The sequence below is a fragment of the Salminus brasiliensis genome, chromosome 22 (assembly GCF_030463535.1).
Source record: "Salminus brasiliensis chromosome 22, fSalBra1.hap2, whole genome shotgun sequence".
NCBI classification, from domain to species: Eukaryota; Metazoa; Chordata; class Actinopteri; order Characiformes; family Bryconidae; genus Salminus; species Salminus brasiliensis.
In genome coordinates, this window is record NC_132899.1 from 25,963,148 (window position 1) to 25,981,856 (window position 18,709).

The 18,709-nt window shown below is 38.9% G+C and overlaps 2 protein-coding genes across 2 annotated transcripts; both read left to right on the forward strand.

The window, feature by feature from the left end:
* The first annotated feature begins 136 nt into the window (after positions 1-136).
* On the forward strand, positions 137-3,840 carry ube2d1b (ubiquitin-conjugating enzyme E2D 1b). The gene is made up of 7 exons (XM_072667288.1): positions 137-279; positions 2,294-2,357; positions 2,453-2,484; positions 2,689-2,766; positions 2,849-2,954; positions 3,053-3,146; positions 3,346-3,840. Exons 1-7 carry the CDS (start codon positions 256-258, stop codon positions 3,389-3,391), a joined length of 444 nt encoding a protein of 147 aa, XP_072523389.1. The 5' UTR covers positions 137-255; the 3' UTR covers positions 3,392-3,840.
* Positions 3,841-5,121: 1,281 nt separating this feature from the next.
* ipmkb (inositol polyphosphate multikinase b) lies at positions 5,122-18,345 on the forward strand. Its single transcript, XM_072667380.1, has 6 exons — positions 5,122-5,645; positions 9,172-9,257; positions 10,803-10,899; positions 11,524-11,696; positions 15,079-15,160; positions 15,831-18,345. The coding sequence occupies exons 1-6, from the start codon at positions 5,498-5,500 to the stop codon at positions 16,364-16,366; spliced, it is 1,122 nt and encodes a 373-aa protein (XP_072523481.1). The 5' UTR covers positions 5,122-5,497; the 3' UTR covers positions 16,367-18,345.
* Positions 18,346-18,709: the final 364 nt, after the last annotated feature.

Below are 18,709 nucleotides of genomic sequence, written 5' to 3' on the forward strand. Positions count from 1 at the left end.
TATTTTTATATACAGTATAATGCAAAAAGAAAACAAAAAGAAATGCGAGGATACAAATAAATCCAACACAACACACACAACTATGAGGACTTTTATTTTGGCACAGACAACCCCCTCCTCCCTGTGTGGTTCCCGTTAGCCGCATTAGCTTCTCTCAGGGAAACAGAAAGTGCTGTTAGCGCTCACGGAGCAATAAAACCGGACTGTCCGCTTAGATACTATACATTTATACAGACACACATACACACAGGTGTTATGGCATTAAAAAGAATACAGAAGGTAAGTAACCCCCTTGGTTGATAGGTAACTAAGATTGCTCTGACAAAAACAGCAATAAATGAGTTAAACACGGTCGTTAGCGAGCTAGAGTTAGCTAGCCTGTGAAGTTTCACCAGGCATTTGGTTGGCGTTCATTTTTTTCATTTTATTTTCTTGAATCATATTTTAGGGGAAAAGTGCTGCAGAAGGAAACTTACTCTCTATTCGTGTGAAATGTACATTTAGGAGTTACTTTCTGATAGTAGCTGTATTTTGGGAGCGCGACTCATTATGTGGCTGTGCCTTTCTAGCTAAGTTAGTGCTGGAGAGCTAGCGCTAGCTATTTTGTTTAACTGAAGACATCTTGTGTTGCTGTGCTGTTTTTCTCTAGCTATATTTCACTGGAGCATTTTAGTTGAAAATACTAGCTATTCACTCCCAATACTAGGAAGACGATTCATCTGATCGTTTAGAGTACTGGCATCACGTAGCTAGCTAGCTATTGAGTGCGATTATTATAAGTTAGTGTTAGCTATACAGTCGTGTAATTTAGAGAATAGTCTGCTATTTTGCGGATATTCCTGAGCATTTCTTCTGTACCACCGGGTGTAGTGGCGCCACTAGTATGCGTGAGATAATTCACAAGGACGTCTGTCTTCAGGTTGGTTGTTAGATTGTATTGGTCAGCATTTATAACCAAACAGCAGTACTTGGTTGTTAGCTTTAGCTTGGCTTAGACAGACTCTTTCTGGGCTCGTTGTTCTGTTTTAGCTAGCTAAGTACGGTATTTTTGGATACCACTATCTCTATAAACAGTCCGATAATCATCTACAATGAAACCACATCTTATTCAAATTCATAGATTGACAGTGTTGTGTATTTGCCGCTTGTGTTTTCCTCGCACAGGGGGTTTATTTCGAGAAGGCCCGTCCCGAACAAAGACTTGAATAAGCTAAGCTAGCTGCGCTTCACATCCACCTCAGAACAACAACTGTGAGCGGTTTAGCTAGAAACACGCTGGTTTTGTTTGGGAGTAGGTTCATATCGGCCTACTTTTGTGTTCTTTGTCTAAGCCGGGTGTATTGTGTGACCTTCTCCAGAACTCGGGCGTTTTTTTTTGTAGCCAAACACGATCGTTCAGCTCAGCGCCAACTCAGCGCCGAACGGCTCACTTTGCGTTTTGACGAAAACAAGTTGCGAAGTTCAGACGTTGCGTAACGTTTCCTAAATTTCCCGTGACGTTTGTCGGGATACGACGTCAAAAGTTGAGAAAGTACCCCTGAGTAGTCCGGACAGGGCCAGCTGTAGAACTGGTATTGTCCGTCCTTGGGCAAGACAGGATCGTTGTTTTACACGTCTGTCGGGTGTAATAATTAGCCCTGCTCGCTGTGGACAAAGTATCAGATTGAGATTGCAAAGTAGATCTATGGAGGGAAGTGGGGGAAAAGCTTTTTCTATGTAACCTGAAGGTTTCACAAAGCAGAATTTCAAATAATGAAGGTTAAAGGAAGTTTAAGTTAGAAGTATGCATTTTAAGAATGGATGTAACCCACCCCTAAAGGTGTTGGCCCAAGTTTAAATACATGTATAGAATGCAAAGGTTAAAATAGGGGGCTTGTATTTTTTTTTTTTTTTTTTTTTTTTAGCAAAAAAATTATGCTTGTTGGTTTACGTCGGTGATTTGATTAATCAAAACTCCCACAGTAACACTCATCAGGAGCACATGAGGTTAGTCAGGATGTTTGCATCTCTCTCTCTCTCTCACACTCACACACACACACACACACACACACATATATATATATATATATATATATATGAACATGTGTAATTTGTCAGAGAATGCCTTTACATGTTGTGATTCTCTTCTGGTCCACATGTTATGATTTGGTTAACAGTTTTTAAGGAGTGCAGCTCCTCTAAGAAGAATGTAGGGTTTATGTCTACTCATTGTAAACGCTTTCAAGTCACTGTTAATATTGAATATCTTGTAAATGGCACATTCCTCAATCCCATGTTTTCTCTCTGTCTTTAGGAGCTTCAAGACTTGCAAAGGGACCCTCCTGCACAGTGCTCAGCTGGACCAGTTGGTGATGACTGTAGGTTTATTGAGATTTATCATGGTACTGTTTTGCTGTGGTCTCTGAGATAAAACAGGAAGCTTCACAGTGCTCTCTCTTTCTCATTTTCGCAGTGTTTCACTGGCAGGCAACAATAATGGGACCAGTAAGTATTTTGACCTCCAATCCTTGTTGTTAGTCATTTTCTCTGTGGATTTATTATCTGTTTGATTACCAAATATAAATGCACACTGTTAATAGATGTTGATTCCAATGGTTTGGTTTGGTGTGGTGTAACACAGTATAACAATGCAATTATTGCAAGTTTTTTTTGTTGTTGCTGTTTTCATAATTTCCTACTTTTTAACAGAGTGATAGTCCATACCAAGGAGGAGTGTTCTTTCTCACTATCCATTTTCCCACAGACTACCCCTTCAAGCCACCAAAGGTAATTGGGATAAGAATGATCTACTGCTCTTTGCTTTGCAAGTGTTTGCAAGTGTGTTTTCTGATTGTTTTGCTTTCAACAGGTAGCGTTTACAACAAAAATTTATCATCCAAACATAAACAGTAATGGAAGTATTTGCTTGGACATCTTGCGGTCGCAGTGGTCCCCAGCACTAACAGTTTCAAAAGGTGTGGTCAATCAGAGTAGTGCCATTATGATTTACTGTTACAGTTGATGTTGATTTTTTTTCATCATCATTCATACCTGTTTGGGGTTTCTTTTACAGTTCTATTGTCCATATGCTCATTGCTCTGTGACCCAAACCCTGACGACCCCCTAGTCCCAGACATAGCACACATCTACAAGTCAGACAAAGAAAAGTAAGTGCATTAAGTATGTGGAATTACTGAGAAATGCTCACTGCCTTTTCTGTTATTAACAATTTGTCAGAAATGTAAAAGTAAATTGATCTTGGTTATTCAAATTTAATAAATTGGTCATATGTAATTCTGTTAGTATGATGGCATATTAATGGAGAAGTACATTTGTAATGTAAATGTCATTTGTTTTTGTTTTTAGATACAACAGACTAGCAAGAGAATGGACCCAAAAGTATGCAATGTGAAGACTTAATGGACATTTTTTAAGTCACAAATCACTGTAAATTCTAGTATCTAAAGTACTTAGGTTATATTATTAAACACATTCTACTATTAACATTTACCATCTGCAATGACCAATAATAATAGCTGAACTAGTATTTTGAAGGGGGCTGTGCTTTGCACGAAATGACATGAAGTGGTTATTAATTTGGTGCGTTTGGTCATCACCCCCCTGAAACGGTGTTGGGCACTTTGTGTTTTCTTGTTATATAAATCCTATTTAAGATTGGCATGGAATTATGCAGCTGCAGTGACCCCAAGAGCGGGAAATTAAGGAATTAAACAGTTTTATTGTATCTCTTTCGATTGATGACATTTTCTTTAGATATTTTTATTGTATAGTTAAAACAACTATACTTGATCTATTTTTTTTCCTTTTTTTTATTTTTCATTAAAATTGTTGAAAAAGCTCTTCTGTATTTGTATTCATTTACATTGTGTTGCATCACACACAGACTTCAAATTTGTATTTTTTTTTCCTCTCCATTTATTTTGCAACATGTAAAATACTCTGTCTCCACTAGAGGGAGCATTCAGTCCTAATACTCCAAAGCTCCTATTGCTGGTTTGTTACTCATAACTGTTGAGGTGATGAGGGGTCTTACATCAGGTTTTGGGTCCTTTCTGCTCAAACACTTAGCAGAAACTCTGTTAGTCTATTAGTTAGATGCCAAGCTATTATTACAACATGATCTTCACACTAAGTATAAGAGAAGTGTAGTTCAACATTAAGTTGTGTCAGTATCCCAAGATACTTCAACAAACCCAGCCAATGTGTTTATGTCTACAAACATACATTACATTTATTGTAGGGTTAATTTGAGTTGTCCTCTTAATTTAGCATATGGATATGTTAACACTTTGTCTCAAATGGTGTAGAAGCTCCTCGTGTTAGGGTACATTGCCTGAAAATACACCCAAAGGAAGTCCCATAACATTTTGTTGTTTTTCTGCTTTGGACTGTTTGTAAACCAGATAATAACACGCAATCATCATTAAATGATAAGAGATTTTCCATTGGGGTGGTTTGGCCAATTCTCTTTATAGCCTGAAGGAACATCTGTTTCTGAACCGCTCATTCACACGCCATTTGAGTTTATTTGTGAACTGGTTGGAAACCTAATTGTAACGTTGCTGTTATTATGGTTGTGTCACATAAGGAAATATGAAGCAAAAGTGTAAAAATGACTATCGATGCTTGGTTTCCCGGTGGATATCAGGCCTGGTCCTGAACCACACGTTGAACTAAAAGAAAGAACACCCCTCAGTGCTGTTGTAGCGGCATCCTGACACTTTAGCCTACATTTAAACAATTTCAGAAGCACGTCATTTTTTAATAATCTTATTAGCACTGTTTTTCGAATTTGCTGCCCTACTGATGGACTTACAACTGATTTGTGTCTATAATTAAACATACAGCAGTGTTTATAACACAGACTGTAAATTCTGAAAATTTAACGACCGCATACGTGACTTTTAACGTGACAAACTACAACCGGAAGTTATTTTGAGAACTTTTATTAGACTAACGGTTCTAAAAACATCTGTCAGTATTAATGAATTGTTTATAGTATCTCTTAAAAAAATAAGAAATTGCGTCACATCATGCCAGTTATTCGTGTATTTTTCCGACTCTCATTAAAGGCCCTTAAGACCCTCAGTTTACCTCTCAGCTACACTATGTCACCGTGACGTCACGCCGCGTTCGAGTAGCAAACAAACGGCTGACCAAAAAAAATGTAACGAACTGGATAAAAGAAAAAACACAAACAGAAAAATAGAAACGGATGGCGATTGTTTGTGGGTTTGTGTCCGGCGGTCCAAGTCTCTGGTTACACACAGGGAACGGCGCGTAAAAAAACGAAGTGGAGGTGGGACGTGGCCAGGCTGAAGAACCGGTGGCTTTAAAGTCCGAGACGAAACGACAGAGCGATGGCGATCTGTCTCACGGCGAGGGCCGTTTGGTGTCCGTCGCCGAGCTGTGGGTGAAAATCGACATGTAGCTGCCGCCCCGCTTTTCTAGGGACGAGCCGATTTGAACGTTACGTGCGGCAACGACGACAGCCCTCATGGACTCGTCGTCGTCGGTGGCGCTGCAAAGGAGGTTGCAGATCTGTAGTGACCCAGGTTCTAGTCCCGGGTCCGGTCCGCACCTGAACGGCTGCGTGCCGCTCTCACACCAGGTGGCCGGACACAAGTACGGTGTGGACAAAGTAGGTCAGTAGACAGTTTGTTTGGTCTAAGCCGTTTGATCCCCGGGTTAAACCTTTAAAACGTATTTTATAAGCAGGTCTTTGTTTGTGTTTTGTAAAGTTGTCTGTAATTCTGGTCAATTCTAGTCTAATCTATTCATTGTTGTAAAGTATTTTATTTAAACAGTGAACATTTCAATACATTAGACTTTAAAAAAAATTTTTTTTTACATTGGTCAGAAGTTTTTTAGTCATCCAGGTCATTGAATCATATTGTAAATCAGGAAGTCAAGGCAACTTGTGGTGTAATTATTTATTACACAAGGCAGCTCTGAGAGTATATTACAATCACAAGATTTTGGTTGGGTTCGACTCCCTGGCACTGACTCACTCTTCAAACAGCTGCCTGGAATCTCTGACCATGCAGATGCTGCTTTTTTTTGACTGATTTTTAACCACTTTTACATCAGTCTAACTGTGTTCAGTAACCCAGGTTATTGACTTGTCTGGGAGCTGTAAGTCAAGGCAACTGGACTTTTAATATTTACACCCCCAAGCTTGCATCACAACTCCATTTGAGTTACTAGGTCTACTACTTGCCAAGCTCAGCGCTGCTGGTTTGTTTTGGGTCTTAGTTTAGATTCACACTGATCCTGAAAATGCCTCTGACTGGATGACAGCTTATTATCTCAGATAATGTCTCTGTATGATCTTTGTGTCTCTGTTAATCATGTTCATAAGTGGGGAAAAAGACCTAATACAGATAAATGATTAAGTATTAAAATAGTAATAAAATTGCAGTGCTATGACAAAGGGTCCATATATAATAGCTGATAATTGTTGTTGTGTGGATGTGTGTTTTTTGTCTTCTTGAAAATGGATCACTTCATACTAGCCAGAATGGGGGATGTTGGTTTTCCTAGAATGTAAAATGAGTAGAATTTACCTCTCGATGGCTTGCCTTGAGTTTTTGAACAGAGAGCCGATGCCAATGTTCACTATCTGCAGATCCATATGCTGACACACAAACATGCATAAGTATACAATTGGAATTGGAAATTCCTGAGTCCAGGGACCCCCAAGGGTTCATGATGATTAGACAGTGGGTACTGGCTTTTTATGCCAGCCAGTATATTTTGTCATATGTTAAAATTTCTTTTAACATATGACAAAATATACTGGCTGGCATGAAAAGCCAGTACCCACTGCTCGTAAACATAATATGACACCAAAACAGTCTAATAGAAACACAGACATGGTACATCAACTAAAATCAACTGCATTTCTGGTACAATGATGACTAAATCAAGTGTGGTTTTGGTGAAAATAGTGACCATAAACCAAAAAGTAATATGGCTCAAGGTTCTGCTCTCCCCACACAGAAGGAGGTTCTCTATCCTCCTATCCGTATCATCTATCCTTTCGTCATAATTTAGCAATGTAACTCTGATATTATTGATCTTGTGTTTTGTGTGTGTGTGTGTGTGTGTGTGTGTGTGTGTGTGTGTACCAAATGTAGGCCTGTGTTGTTGTTGTTGTTGTTGTAAAGCCTCTTCAGCAGTACCAGAAACCTAGGGTGCCAGAAGCTTGAAGCTTAAAGGAGCTTGTTTCCCTGTGCAAAGTGCTTGACCAATGCCATTCACTCCTTCTGCTTAAATATTTGTTTTGCTTGCCAAAGCCTCTCATTAATCACAGCTTCATGGAGCTTTTCATTTGCTACCTCTGCGGTTGTGCCTAGGCTAAATCCTTAGCTTGGTCAGAGTTCATGACCGTAATCTTCATTCTCATTCAGCCCAGGTCTCCCATGGTCTGATGTAATCAACATAACTGTGTTTCTCCTCATTTGTGGTCTTCTGTGGACCTCTGAAGTCCAAAGAGTGTCCCTTCCGTTTCAGAGCAACGGGGTGATCCTGCAACATAAACCCTTTTCACACATAAAACCTAGGACGTTATTAAGGCATTTAAATCGTAATCTACAGGGATATGTGACCTTTTTAGCGGTAACGGCTAACAGCGTAATTTCTTAACCAAGGACACAAACACCACTGCAAACTTACAGGTGTCACGCACTTGGTTTTGTTGTACGTCCCTAGAATTGTGTAAAAACCAGTCAGATAATTGTTCCACTTTGCCTGCTCTAATCTGGATGTCCATGCATTTCCCAGTAATGTGTTGGTTTCTGTTTACACATGACTCTTTCTGGTAAAGTTTAGAGCAGCCAATGCTAAGCTAACATTGCTAACAAACATTGAGTTTAAACTGTCACCAATCACATCTCTGTAAAAACACTCCACCTGGTCATAATGCATCCAGATCAGATTTGTGTCATGCAGACAAATTGATGTGGTTCGATATGACTTATTTTAGTCTGTAAATACAAAACTAAATTTCTCTTCATAGCTGAATGGTGGCACAGCTGTTTTGAGTAACCATCCCAATGTTTAGGTTAAATTGTTAAAATAAGATCTACCTGGGACCTCAGCAGGTCCAGTGGGCTAAGGGGCTGCCACTATGATTGAAGTTTTGCCAGTTTGAATCTTTTGAATCATGCTGTCTGAAAGTGTGTTGGTTGCTTGGAGATGTAGCTGTGGCAAAAAAAAAAAAAAAAGGGACTCCGGTCATTTGCATGTGATTGAGGGAGAATACAAATGGCAATGGCAATCTCAAATTGGAAGGAAAATGTGGCTAAAAAAAACATCAATGTCTGTTTGTGGACACCCCTTCAAATGAAAATGTTCAGCTACTTTAGGATTGCTGACACAGATGTGCAAAGGTGCACACACACACACTTTATAGAGAAGTATTTCTGATACAATAGGACTCTCTGGGGTAGATAAACATGAACCTATTGGCACCATGACTAATGCCAGGTGTGGGCTAGAGGAGTATAAAGCCCCCCAGCACTGAGCTGTGGAGCAGCGAAACTGCTATCTCTGGCATGATGATGCTCCATCCGAGTTGGTGCTCCAAAATCTAGTAGAAAGTCTTCCCTTGACAGTTTAGACAGTTACTCCAACAAAAGCCAGATAATTTTTTTTAATTCTGGAAGAAACAATGAATGAGCGTTTGTCCCAATACATTTGTCCATATAGTGTATTTTACTAATTTAAAAAAAAACTGTTTACATTACTTTTTGATAAATTTTAGAAACAAATATAATACGTTAGCTTTGCAGTGATTAGACTGGTAACCGTTTAATATTGTGCTTGTTAGCAACGTTAGCCTAGCATCTCCTATTTTAAACTACAGAAGCACATGTCAGATACTCAGCATGTGTTGACTGATTAACTGCATCCAAAGTAAGTAATAAATCATGCTAACTGGATTATGTTTATCTGGACTATTCCTTTAATTACAGGTAAACACAGTTTAAAGTGCATCTGCAAGTCTACTGATAATGCAGTGCTAGTTTTCTCTCATTGTTAATGAAGACACCCATCACTACTTCACTTTGGTAGAAACCTCAAGCCCACCATAATTTTTAAATCTTTAATTCTTGTCAAAATATTCTTTAATGATGGTTAATGCATTAGGGTCATGTTCACCTATAGGTATACTGCAGCATCCTGATGGCACGGTCCTCAAGCAGCTCCAGCCTCCTCCCAGAGGACCCAGAGAGATGCAGTTCTACAGCATGGTAAGTCTCCACCTGCGCTGTTTAGTGGCTTCTATTACCTATTCCAAATAGTCCCTGTTAATTAAAGCACTGCATAAATACACTGGCAGTCAAGTAGAGTCTCTACCAGTATTTTGTAGTGTCCCCCTCTGCTCTAAATGACCACCTCACACCGCTTTGTCTTTCTTTTAACCTAAATTACTCATTGGGTGGTGTTCCTGGCAAGCTGTCTGCTCACATGAGAAAGTAATGTGTAGAAGAGTGTAGTCACTGAAAATAAGCTTCTTTGGAGCTGCCACTGGAGCTCATTAGTATTAATAAAAAAGTGAACGATCACTCCAGAGGCTTGTGGTTCCTCACTGACTCAGACTGTCTCCTGAAAATGGCAAAGCCAGACTCTCCCTCCCGAGCAGCAGGGGCTTTGGGTGAGCTAACGGCTGGACTGGAGCACTCATTTAGCCGGCCTCTGCTGCCCAGCAGGCAATCTGGAAAGCAGTAGCACGTTTGTCTTTGCTTTTGGATAGATGTCTGCCTAAGTGGAGTGTGACGTTGGACTCCCATGCTGAGGTGTCCCATAATTCCTGCTATGAAAGATGCCGTTAGAGTGTTTATTATAGCACGAAACGATAAGCGAATAGAATTAGTAGTTGATTATGATGAGGGATGCCCCAGGGTTTAGTTATGTAACCAGCAGCACCGGCTGTGGGCAGAAACCTCCCACATCATTGGAAAAGAGAAGCAGGCAACTAACTGCAGATTTCATTTATGAATGAGAGTTGCGAGGTGCATTTTAAGTTTTTTTCATTTATTTTAAATTTTGAACATTTTCACTATTTGTCCAGAGGTTTGTGGACACCTGTTCCTGCAAAGTTGCTTTTGAAATCAAGGGTAATAATAGGGAGTTAGATTTCCCTTTGGTGTAGTAACAGCCTATACTGTTCTGCAGAGGCCTTACACTGGGTTTTGGAAGACTATGAGAATGTGATGGCATTCAGCCATGAATGTGGTCAGGTACTGATAATGGATGATTAGTTATAGATCTAATGGCACTCACACTTATCCCTGAGGTTTTGGCCTGAGCTCCAGCACGCTGTGTATACGCAATATAACAGCTTCCTGTTATATTGGCAGTGCTTTTCCTTGGCGATTAAGCAAGCTGTAACTGCACAACTAAATGCTAATAATGGGTGCACCATAAAGTATTTACACTCAATCATTAAAAGGAGTGTCTAGATATTTTGTACACATCACATATCTTTGTAAAAAAAATATGGATTCTACAATGATGTGAATAAAAAGCACAGTTTTCATATACATGTCTTAGGGGTTTCAGAAAGTATTGAACAAAGTGAATATTTTTGCAATACTGTACAATTTATGGCCGGCAGTAGTTCATTCTGTGGTGTTTAAACCACAGCAGTGTTGTACTCTGACCCCAATATTCTGGTTGGAGTAGTAGTCTGGGTAGTCTGAGTAGTCTTTTCTTTTATGCAGATTCTAAAATTAGCTATACAATGCAATTTGTTTTTGCCTTGCTCACAATATTGATCTGTGTGTTTGTTGCAGGTATATGAAAAAGACTGCCGGGACCCCTGCCTCCTTGACCTTCAGCAGTATCTTCCCAAATATTATGGCACCTGGTCTTCTGCGGACAGCCCCACAGGTGACTAGCGTTGAATCCTGCGCTACATTCACTGTAACAGTACCTATTAACATGTGCCAGTGAGACCGTGATCCACAAACCTAAATCTCAGTGACAAAGAAACGACAACAAACTGTATGCAAAGGCTTGTTCTCGAAAACTGCAGTCCCCGCTATGCCATGCCAGTGTTTCAACTGAGATATGGCATGTGAACCTGGTCTTACATGCGTACTACCTCAACATAATGTTCCAGGGAGAAAATCATGTTTATAGTTTGTAAATGTTGGAAGCTTTCCTTTGAGATTTTACTGACATCATACTGACATGATTGTGTCGAGCAAGTTTTGCAGATTATTCATGAGCACGTTCATGCTGAAATTCAGATCTGATGGTTCAGACATCTCTCTGAGACATTGTTGATCCAAAAATCCAAGGAGGTCAGCAGTTAAAGAAATACTCAAACCAGTCTGTCCAACAATTATTTTATGCCCAAAATTAGTCACATTTTTAATATATTAATATGTACATTACGTAAAGCTGATTAACAGCATATTAAACCTAGTGTTTAAAAGGTTAAGGTAAATGTTAGACATTTGTCTTTAACAAGGTGATGTTTCTGACTGTTTGGTTTGTCTTTGTGTACAGACCTGTACCTGAAGCTAGAAGATGTGACGCGCCGGTTCCAGAAGCCATGCATCATGGATGTCAAGATTGGGCAGCGGAGCTATGACCCATTCGCCTCGCAGGAGAAGCGCGAGCAGCAGATCAGGAAATACCCGCTGATGGAGGAGATAGGCTTCCTGGTGCTTGGGATGAGGGTGAGCACACACCATCCCACTATTTCCTTCCAAACACTCGATGTTTCATTAGGATGGAATTCACGTCCCAGGCACAGTTGCTGTTTTGGTGTTCACCGTCAAAGCTTCTTAATTCCGGTCTCAGGAGGCCAGCTCAAACAATTCATATAACAAGTTATTCCAAACTTTTGAATAGTAAGTATAGGAAGAACAGTCTACATTCAGACATCATTCTGTTTTTCGCTATGCAATTTATGTTTATTAATGTTCTACACTGTCAAACCTCACTAGCAAGTCTGTTTGAGATTTTTGTTTTTTAACAGCTGCAGTGTGATGTGAGGGTAAGCTTGCATACTGTTAATCGATAGCCACAAGCTTCTGTTAACTATGTTAGCCTTGTCGGTGCAGAGCAAAACTAAAGAAGCAAACTTTGAATATGTGTCCTGGCTGATCTTGCATATAAATGCATACATTTCAATATTAAAACCTGACTTCTCTTATCAGCCTTTCACTTTAAACTTGACTCACAGGATGGATCAGTTCTGTAGAAACTGTCAACGTGGATAAGGGATGCAAATCAGATTCAGTCTAAATAACGCATCAGCTTACATTGTGAGCGCCCGTCACAAAGCCTCAGTATTTCTGTTTGATGTGACTGCCTATCACAGAACTTTGTGAGAACTTCACTAAACTGCCCAGAGAAGCTCATATAGAACTAAACAGATGTGTTGTTGTGTGCTTTTGCTGGTTGTAATATGGCACTGAATTGCAGCCTTCTGTTCGGCCAAATTTGCACTTTAGAACAGTAGCTTATTTATTATTGATGGTGTATACTCAAAATGGGCTCAGCCTCTGAACCCTTAGACTAGGTATGCTGCTTTCATACCAGTGCTGTCAAGTTATGATAATAATAATAATAATTATAATATTATTATTATTATTATGTATTTATTTATGAATTTATTGTTTACTGCTTTGATTCTTGTTCATACACTCAACGCTATAATTAGCAGTGGTTGTCGTTAATGTTTTTTTTTTTTTATTAATAAAATAATGAATTCTTTCCATGATATTAGTGTATTTTAGGAAAGTAATATACTTTATTTCTCAGTTAAATTTCAGTCATTAACATGTAATTATCTACTTAATGACCAATTCTTTTTTTATTTATGACAAGTTTGGTGGCTCATCTGTACTCTTCTGTAGTAATTGTAATTTAATTTTGAATTGTTTGAATCAAAAGAAGCCCAAAATCAGAAGCATTGAGACTGAATTACTTAAGTAGGTCTTGAATCTGGTATTTTTGTACTAGTACCTTAATGTTATTTAACAGACATTTTACTTGACTATGCTTTTTTTTCACCACATATGAAACTTGCTTTATGGTGTATATATTATCAGAAGACCTTTTATGAGCAGAACTGTAGTAGTAGGGATAGGAGGACCCTTCTTAGTACAGGTATATATTTGATAGTTTTACAGTATAAGTTTTAGTGGTCTAATGTCCAGTCACTTTAAAATAAAATACAGTTTTAAAACTGTAATGAACACTGGGTATGCGTGAAATATGTATTATGTGTGAATTATAGAGTAGAATGAAAAATTCGGCAACAGTTGTTACATACATCCATTTTCTGTTTTTATTCATGTAGATCTAGTGTTCTTATACTAGAGAGAAAAGTAGTGAAAATGGCATAGAACAGCTAGAACTGTGTTTGCTAGTTATTAGTCAGTGTGAGTTTTTAGGAACATGCTGAGTGTTGTGTCATACTCTGTGTCTGTGAGAGGGAGTGAGAAGGAAGCTGGATGCCAGTGTTATCAGTCAGACAGGATGAGCTTATCACTCATTGAAGCCTGAGAGACCTCTCTCATTAAGTCATGAGCATTACTCACCTCCCCAGGGTCTTCCTCAATCTTTTGAGGGATCCGCCTTATACCCTTATCTTCCTGCCCACCACAAGGTTTACACAACAATCTTTGCAGTCATGCGGAAATTTGTCAGTGTCTTAGGTAAAAACATGTACTTGTATGAACATGTACACAAATACATAACATCACACTCTCACGTTCTTTCCCCCTCTACCATGAAACAGTGTGGTGAAACCAACTAGCCAGAGTACTGGTTAAAGAAACCTAAAACATTGTGAAACCATATTATCCATATTATTGAGAACAGAGCACTGTGTGCGCCTCCTCCGTGTTGAAATGCAGCAGTACTTGCTTATAGATCAGTGCAATATTTTTGTTGATGTGTGTAAATGTTCTTGTTAATCTTCATTTAATAGTAACTATCAGAAACAGTATTTTCAGGAAACACAATCCAGTAATCTGAAAGGTTGCACTATTGTGAGAAATTGGCACCTGCAACACACCATTCCCAATATCTCATTGCCAATATCTCACAGTATGTAACACTCTCTTTTGTGTGTCCTGAAAATGATCTTGGGCCTCATTCACCAATTTCATCCTAATTATGTTCTTGCATTTGTTCCTAATAAAAGTCCACCTCAGATTCATTTTGTTTTAAACCCTAGGACACATTAGAGAATGCCAAAATCTTTGTGAAAACTAAGTGGATGGGCACAAGAGGGTTTTAGGAAGACATTTTATAGACATGCTATATAGTTGCTATATTGCCCACTCTTACTTCGAGCTACAGATCCTGTCTGACGGGCCACGTTTGTGTGATAATATGTATATTTACACAGACTCTGGTCTGACAAAGGGGTTAGGGCAAAGGTGTTTTGTGTTTATCGCTCTGTGTGTATGCACCCTCATTCTCCAAGCATGAGTACACCATAGGAAACGCTTTGTCCAACTGTGAGTACTGGATACTCTGACTACTTAATCAATATTGCCACACATCTGAAGAGAAAAGGCACTCTACTGGCTAATTGAACTGATCTTGAAAAGTGTGTACAGTAACTTGAATGGTTGTTTAGGGAACCAGAAATGCTCATCATTTATTGTCAATACCTCAGTGTGTGTGATGGCAAGACAGCAGAGTGTAGCAGAGTGCAAATCAAAGCCTAAGTCTGTCCCAGGGGTTTGACTTTCTGGCAGCCAACCTGGAAAAAGGCATGCTTCAGCTGTTAAGACCTATCTCAGTAACTGCGGAGCAAAATGAGCCATTACTGATAATTATACCTCTGATTTGGGAGATACAGGCTGGAATTTATGCTCCCTCTCCAAATAGGCTGATATTTTGCATGACATCAATATTAAGTTGGCTGTCTTGTTCCCAAAGGTTGGAACTGGAAATTCAATTTTCTCTACTCGCTAATTATTAATTTCATCTGCTTTAATTAGTCGTATGGCATCTTCCCTCCACTAGAGGGAGACAAGTAAAACAAATGTAGAGCCTCAAATGTTCTGCCATTATTTATTGTCTGTCTCCACCCAGGTGTACAATGTGGGCTCGGACAGCTTTGACTCATATGATCAACATTATGGAAGAGGTCTGCTGAAGGACACCATCAAAGACGGTAAGATCTAAGATCTAGGGGCTAAAAAACAACAGACCTCTATGCTATTGTTCACAAGTTTGGTAGTTGTCAATATATAAAACCAACTTCATAAGCATCAAAAAAAATTTGATCGATGACCATGAATCAATTGTTATAATAATATTTGAGGAAAATCCAGAACTGATATTGAGGCACATGCTATAAATCCAGGATACCCAAATTTGGCCTTGGAGGTCTGCCATTCTGCCATTGAGTTCTAAATCAACCATAATCTAACACACCTGACTTGGATAAGTCTGTAAGGGGTATTTGAATGTTAGAGACAGGTGATTTCTCTGACCAGGTATTTGCATCTCTGCTTTAAGTAAATAATTACAGAATATTTTTATCTCTAAAAATGAGAAATACTGAACTAAACACCTTCTGGAACCTCAAGCTAAACTGCGTTGGTGGTATCATATTAATAACTGACAAATAAAAAAAGTTATTCCAAACCTTTGAACAGTTTCAATGGTTTTAACCCATTATTGTGGTTAGAAATGACAGTAGCAATGAATTAATGAAGCGGTTATGGTCATTCACCTTCTACTGTAGTCCTCACTGTACTTTATTATTTGATGGGAAATTAAATATACATGTTTTGAGCTTTAGTGAACCAGCCACGATTAGCCTCCTCTCTTCCATGCAGGATTATCAAAGTTCTTCTTCAACGGAGAGGTTCTCCGGAAAGACGCCATCACTGCCAGCATTGTCAAAGTCCAGAAGATCCTCCAGTGGTTTGAGGGCCAGAGCCAGTTGAACTTTTATGCAAGCTCTTTACTCTTTGTGTATGATGGAGTTCCCTTTGTCAGCCCCGATATGCTTAGCGTAGAGGAGAAGACCATGGCTCGGAGCCTTCAGAAGGCTGAGGGGGTGCTGGAGTACAACAACAACATCGACCAGAGCCTCTCCACAATGTACTCGCTGCACAAGAAAGGATGCACCAGGAGCCACCACCAGTCCAAGCAGGACAACAGCGTGTGGCAACCCAACGGCAACCACAGCCCGATTCAGCTGGAAGCCAAAGGTCAGGACAAGTTAGGAGAAGCTAAGCAGTCCACAGCGGATGTGGAGGTTAGGATGATAGACTTTGCCCACGTTTTTCCAAGCGAGGTCCACGACCACGGCTACATCTACGGCCTGAGGAACCTGCTGAAGGTGCTCCAGGAGATCCTAGAGGACTGAAAGGTTCTTCTTGCGCTCTCATCCATAGAGACCCTCATCTCATTCTAGAGCAGTGGTTCTCAACTACAGTACCCACTGGCCTGCACAGTTTCAGGTATACAGATATGTCAGTATTTGTAAACCGGTCAAATCCATTTTTTGGCCTCAGAAGTTCTAGTTGAAATTTCTTTTGGAAACATGCTTCACAAGACATCCTCTGATGTCACTTTAGCAACAGTGACCTGTACTTTATGAAGCAACTCAAAGTAAAAACATTGTCCAAAGGTAAACTCCCATCAAATCATGCCATTTTGTTCAGTGTAAACATATCTCCAAATCAGAATTCTTACTCTCATAAAAATATTACATTGGCAGCTTCTGCTGAAATGATGGCAGTTACAATTAGTGTAGTGTAGTTCAAATGCACTCTTTTTGGGCACTATCAGGGTTGCAACTATGCTGGATGTTTAAAATGGTTTGAATACTGATGCCAGTACTAATGGAAAACAGTACTGTTCTGGAATCTTCTTGTTTTTAGGTTACAAAAAAAGTGGGTGTGGCCTAAAGCAGAAATGGAAGTGAGTTTATTTACTGACCACAGTGGACTGAAACCTAACTGATGATAAGAACCAGCTGTTTTAGTATTACATGCTTTTTCTGCACTCCATAGTACTGATGTATTTTGGTCAGTACCTGTACTCAGTAATGCCTAGCCCTAGCTGCACTGTACTTCAGGTAAAGTTAACTCTGCTTTTATTGAAAATCATGAACGTTTTGGAATTTGAATTTTATCTTCTAAGGTTGTAGGAATTCTGCGTTCCTGTATTTTAAAAGGAGTCATCACCTGATTCAGCTCATCAGAGAATTATCAAACTTCATGAGCTTGATCAAGTAAGAAAATTACTTAAAACTGCACAGGGTTTGAAAACCACTGCTCTAAAGCAATGCTCTGAGACTCATTATTGGGAGGTGTAGCTACTCCCAAACATCTCCCCTTTCAAGCCCTCTAATCTGCACTACCTGGACTAGCAACAGAGTAACCCATTGGAAACCTTTGTCTGATATATGTGCTTGGTCTTTTTAATAGCCACTTACAGTTTCTGTATTTTTCTCAGGTAAACCAGTTCCATAATCATGTATTTATCCCAGGCAAAAGGAGAAATGTGCTCATGCCACCTATGACACTGTCTTAACGCTATCTGTTTTGCCTCAGTACGCAACTAAATATTAGCTCATGATGCAAAGTAATTTTTTATTTTTATTTAACCTTGTTTTAAGTGACTCTGTTGAGTAGGAATAAGGTTTTATGAGTATATGTATATTTGTCGATATTTCTTTAATATCCGCTGCCAAAATGAACTCTGCCTGTCACTGTTGTGTTGTGTTTTTCCAACTTGTGGTTTTTAAATGAACGAATGAACCTACACTAAATTTCCCAGTGTAAATATGATGCTAATTATGGTTTGTGCTTATTGATGCAATATGCAGGCGTGATGACAATGACAAGTGAATAAGATGGGAGTGGAAATCTTTATTGAGCTTTAGAAATCGTTCACCCTATTGATGATCTGTCCCTCTTGTCGTGATTGAGTGTCTGCAGTAGTTGACAGAAGATTGAGCGTATGTATAATAAGACCGATTACTCACACATACACGCGTGCACACACACAATTAGGTTTATACTCATTCTGGCTGGTTTTGAGTGGGTTTATTTAATAATGCTGTATCAGCGGATGAAGTGTTTTCATGCACTTTCTTGAGTGTGACTGTCAGAACGGAGCTTTATTTTGAGCATAACCACTTTATGGTTTTCAGCGAGGGAGGCCGAAACTAGCCTAGAAATTGTGTTCATTAAAAGAAGCCATAGACTGAAAGAGTGTGTGGTATGTGTGTGTGTTGTTGTTTTTTTTTTCATTATTGGATGCATATCATCACTGTCATATAAAATCCTAGTACCTCTCTTCACCCTGTAACATAATATAATTTAAATGTGTCAAAAACAGACCAATGTAAAAAAAAAAAAAAATATATATATATATATATATATATATATATATATATATATATATATATATATATATATATATATATATATATATATATAAATACTTTGAATGGAAGTCATTGTCATGTATGTCAACACCATCGTTTTTACATTGAGATTGAGTTTTGTCCTGTAAAAAGAGATACTGTAGAGGTTTTTGCATGACTGTGATGATATTTCTTTGTCTAAAATGTAAACAATTCTTATCTGTAGCCTTGTCTATAACCTTTTTTTTTATCTTTTGTACCTGCATATCCTGTAGATCAGCAATCCATAATGTTTTGTATTTGTATTTGTACTGCCAATGTTATTTTTGCTTT

Excerpts from the sequence above, each read along its gene's own strand:
- ube2d1b (XM_072667288.1), top strand. The coding sequence starts at position 256 with ATGGCATTAAAAAGAATACAGAAG. Across the intron at positions 2,485-2,688 it reads AGGCAACAATAATGGGACCA|AGTGATAGTCCATACCAAGG; the intron begins GTAAGTATTTTG and ends ACTTTTTAACAG. Across the intron at positions 2,955-3,052 it reads AGCACTAACAGTTTCAAAAG|TTCTATTGTCCATATGCTCA; the intron begins GTGTGGTCAATC and ends TTTCTTTTACAG.
- ipmkb (XM_072667380.1), top strand. The coding sequence starts at position 5,498 with ATGGACTCGTCGTCGTCGGTGGCGCTGCAAAGGAGGTTGCAGATCTGT. Across the intron at positions 5,646-9,171 it reads GTACGGTGTGGACAAAGTAG|GTATACTGCAGCATCCTGAT; the intron begins GTCAGTAGACAG and ends GTTCACCTATAG. Across the intron at positions 15,161-15,830 it reads GAAGGACACCATCAAAGACG|GATTATCAAAGTTCTTCTTC; the intron begins GTAAGATCTAAG and ends TCTTCCATGCAG.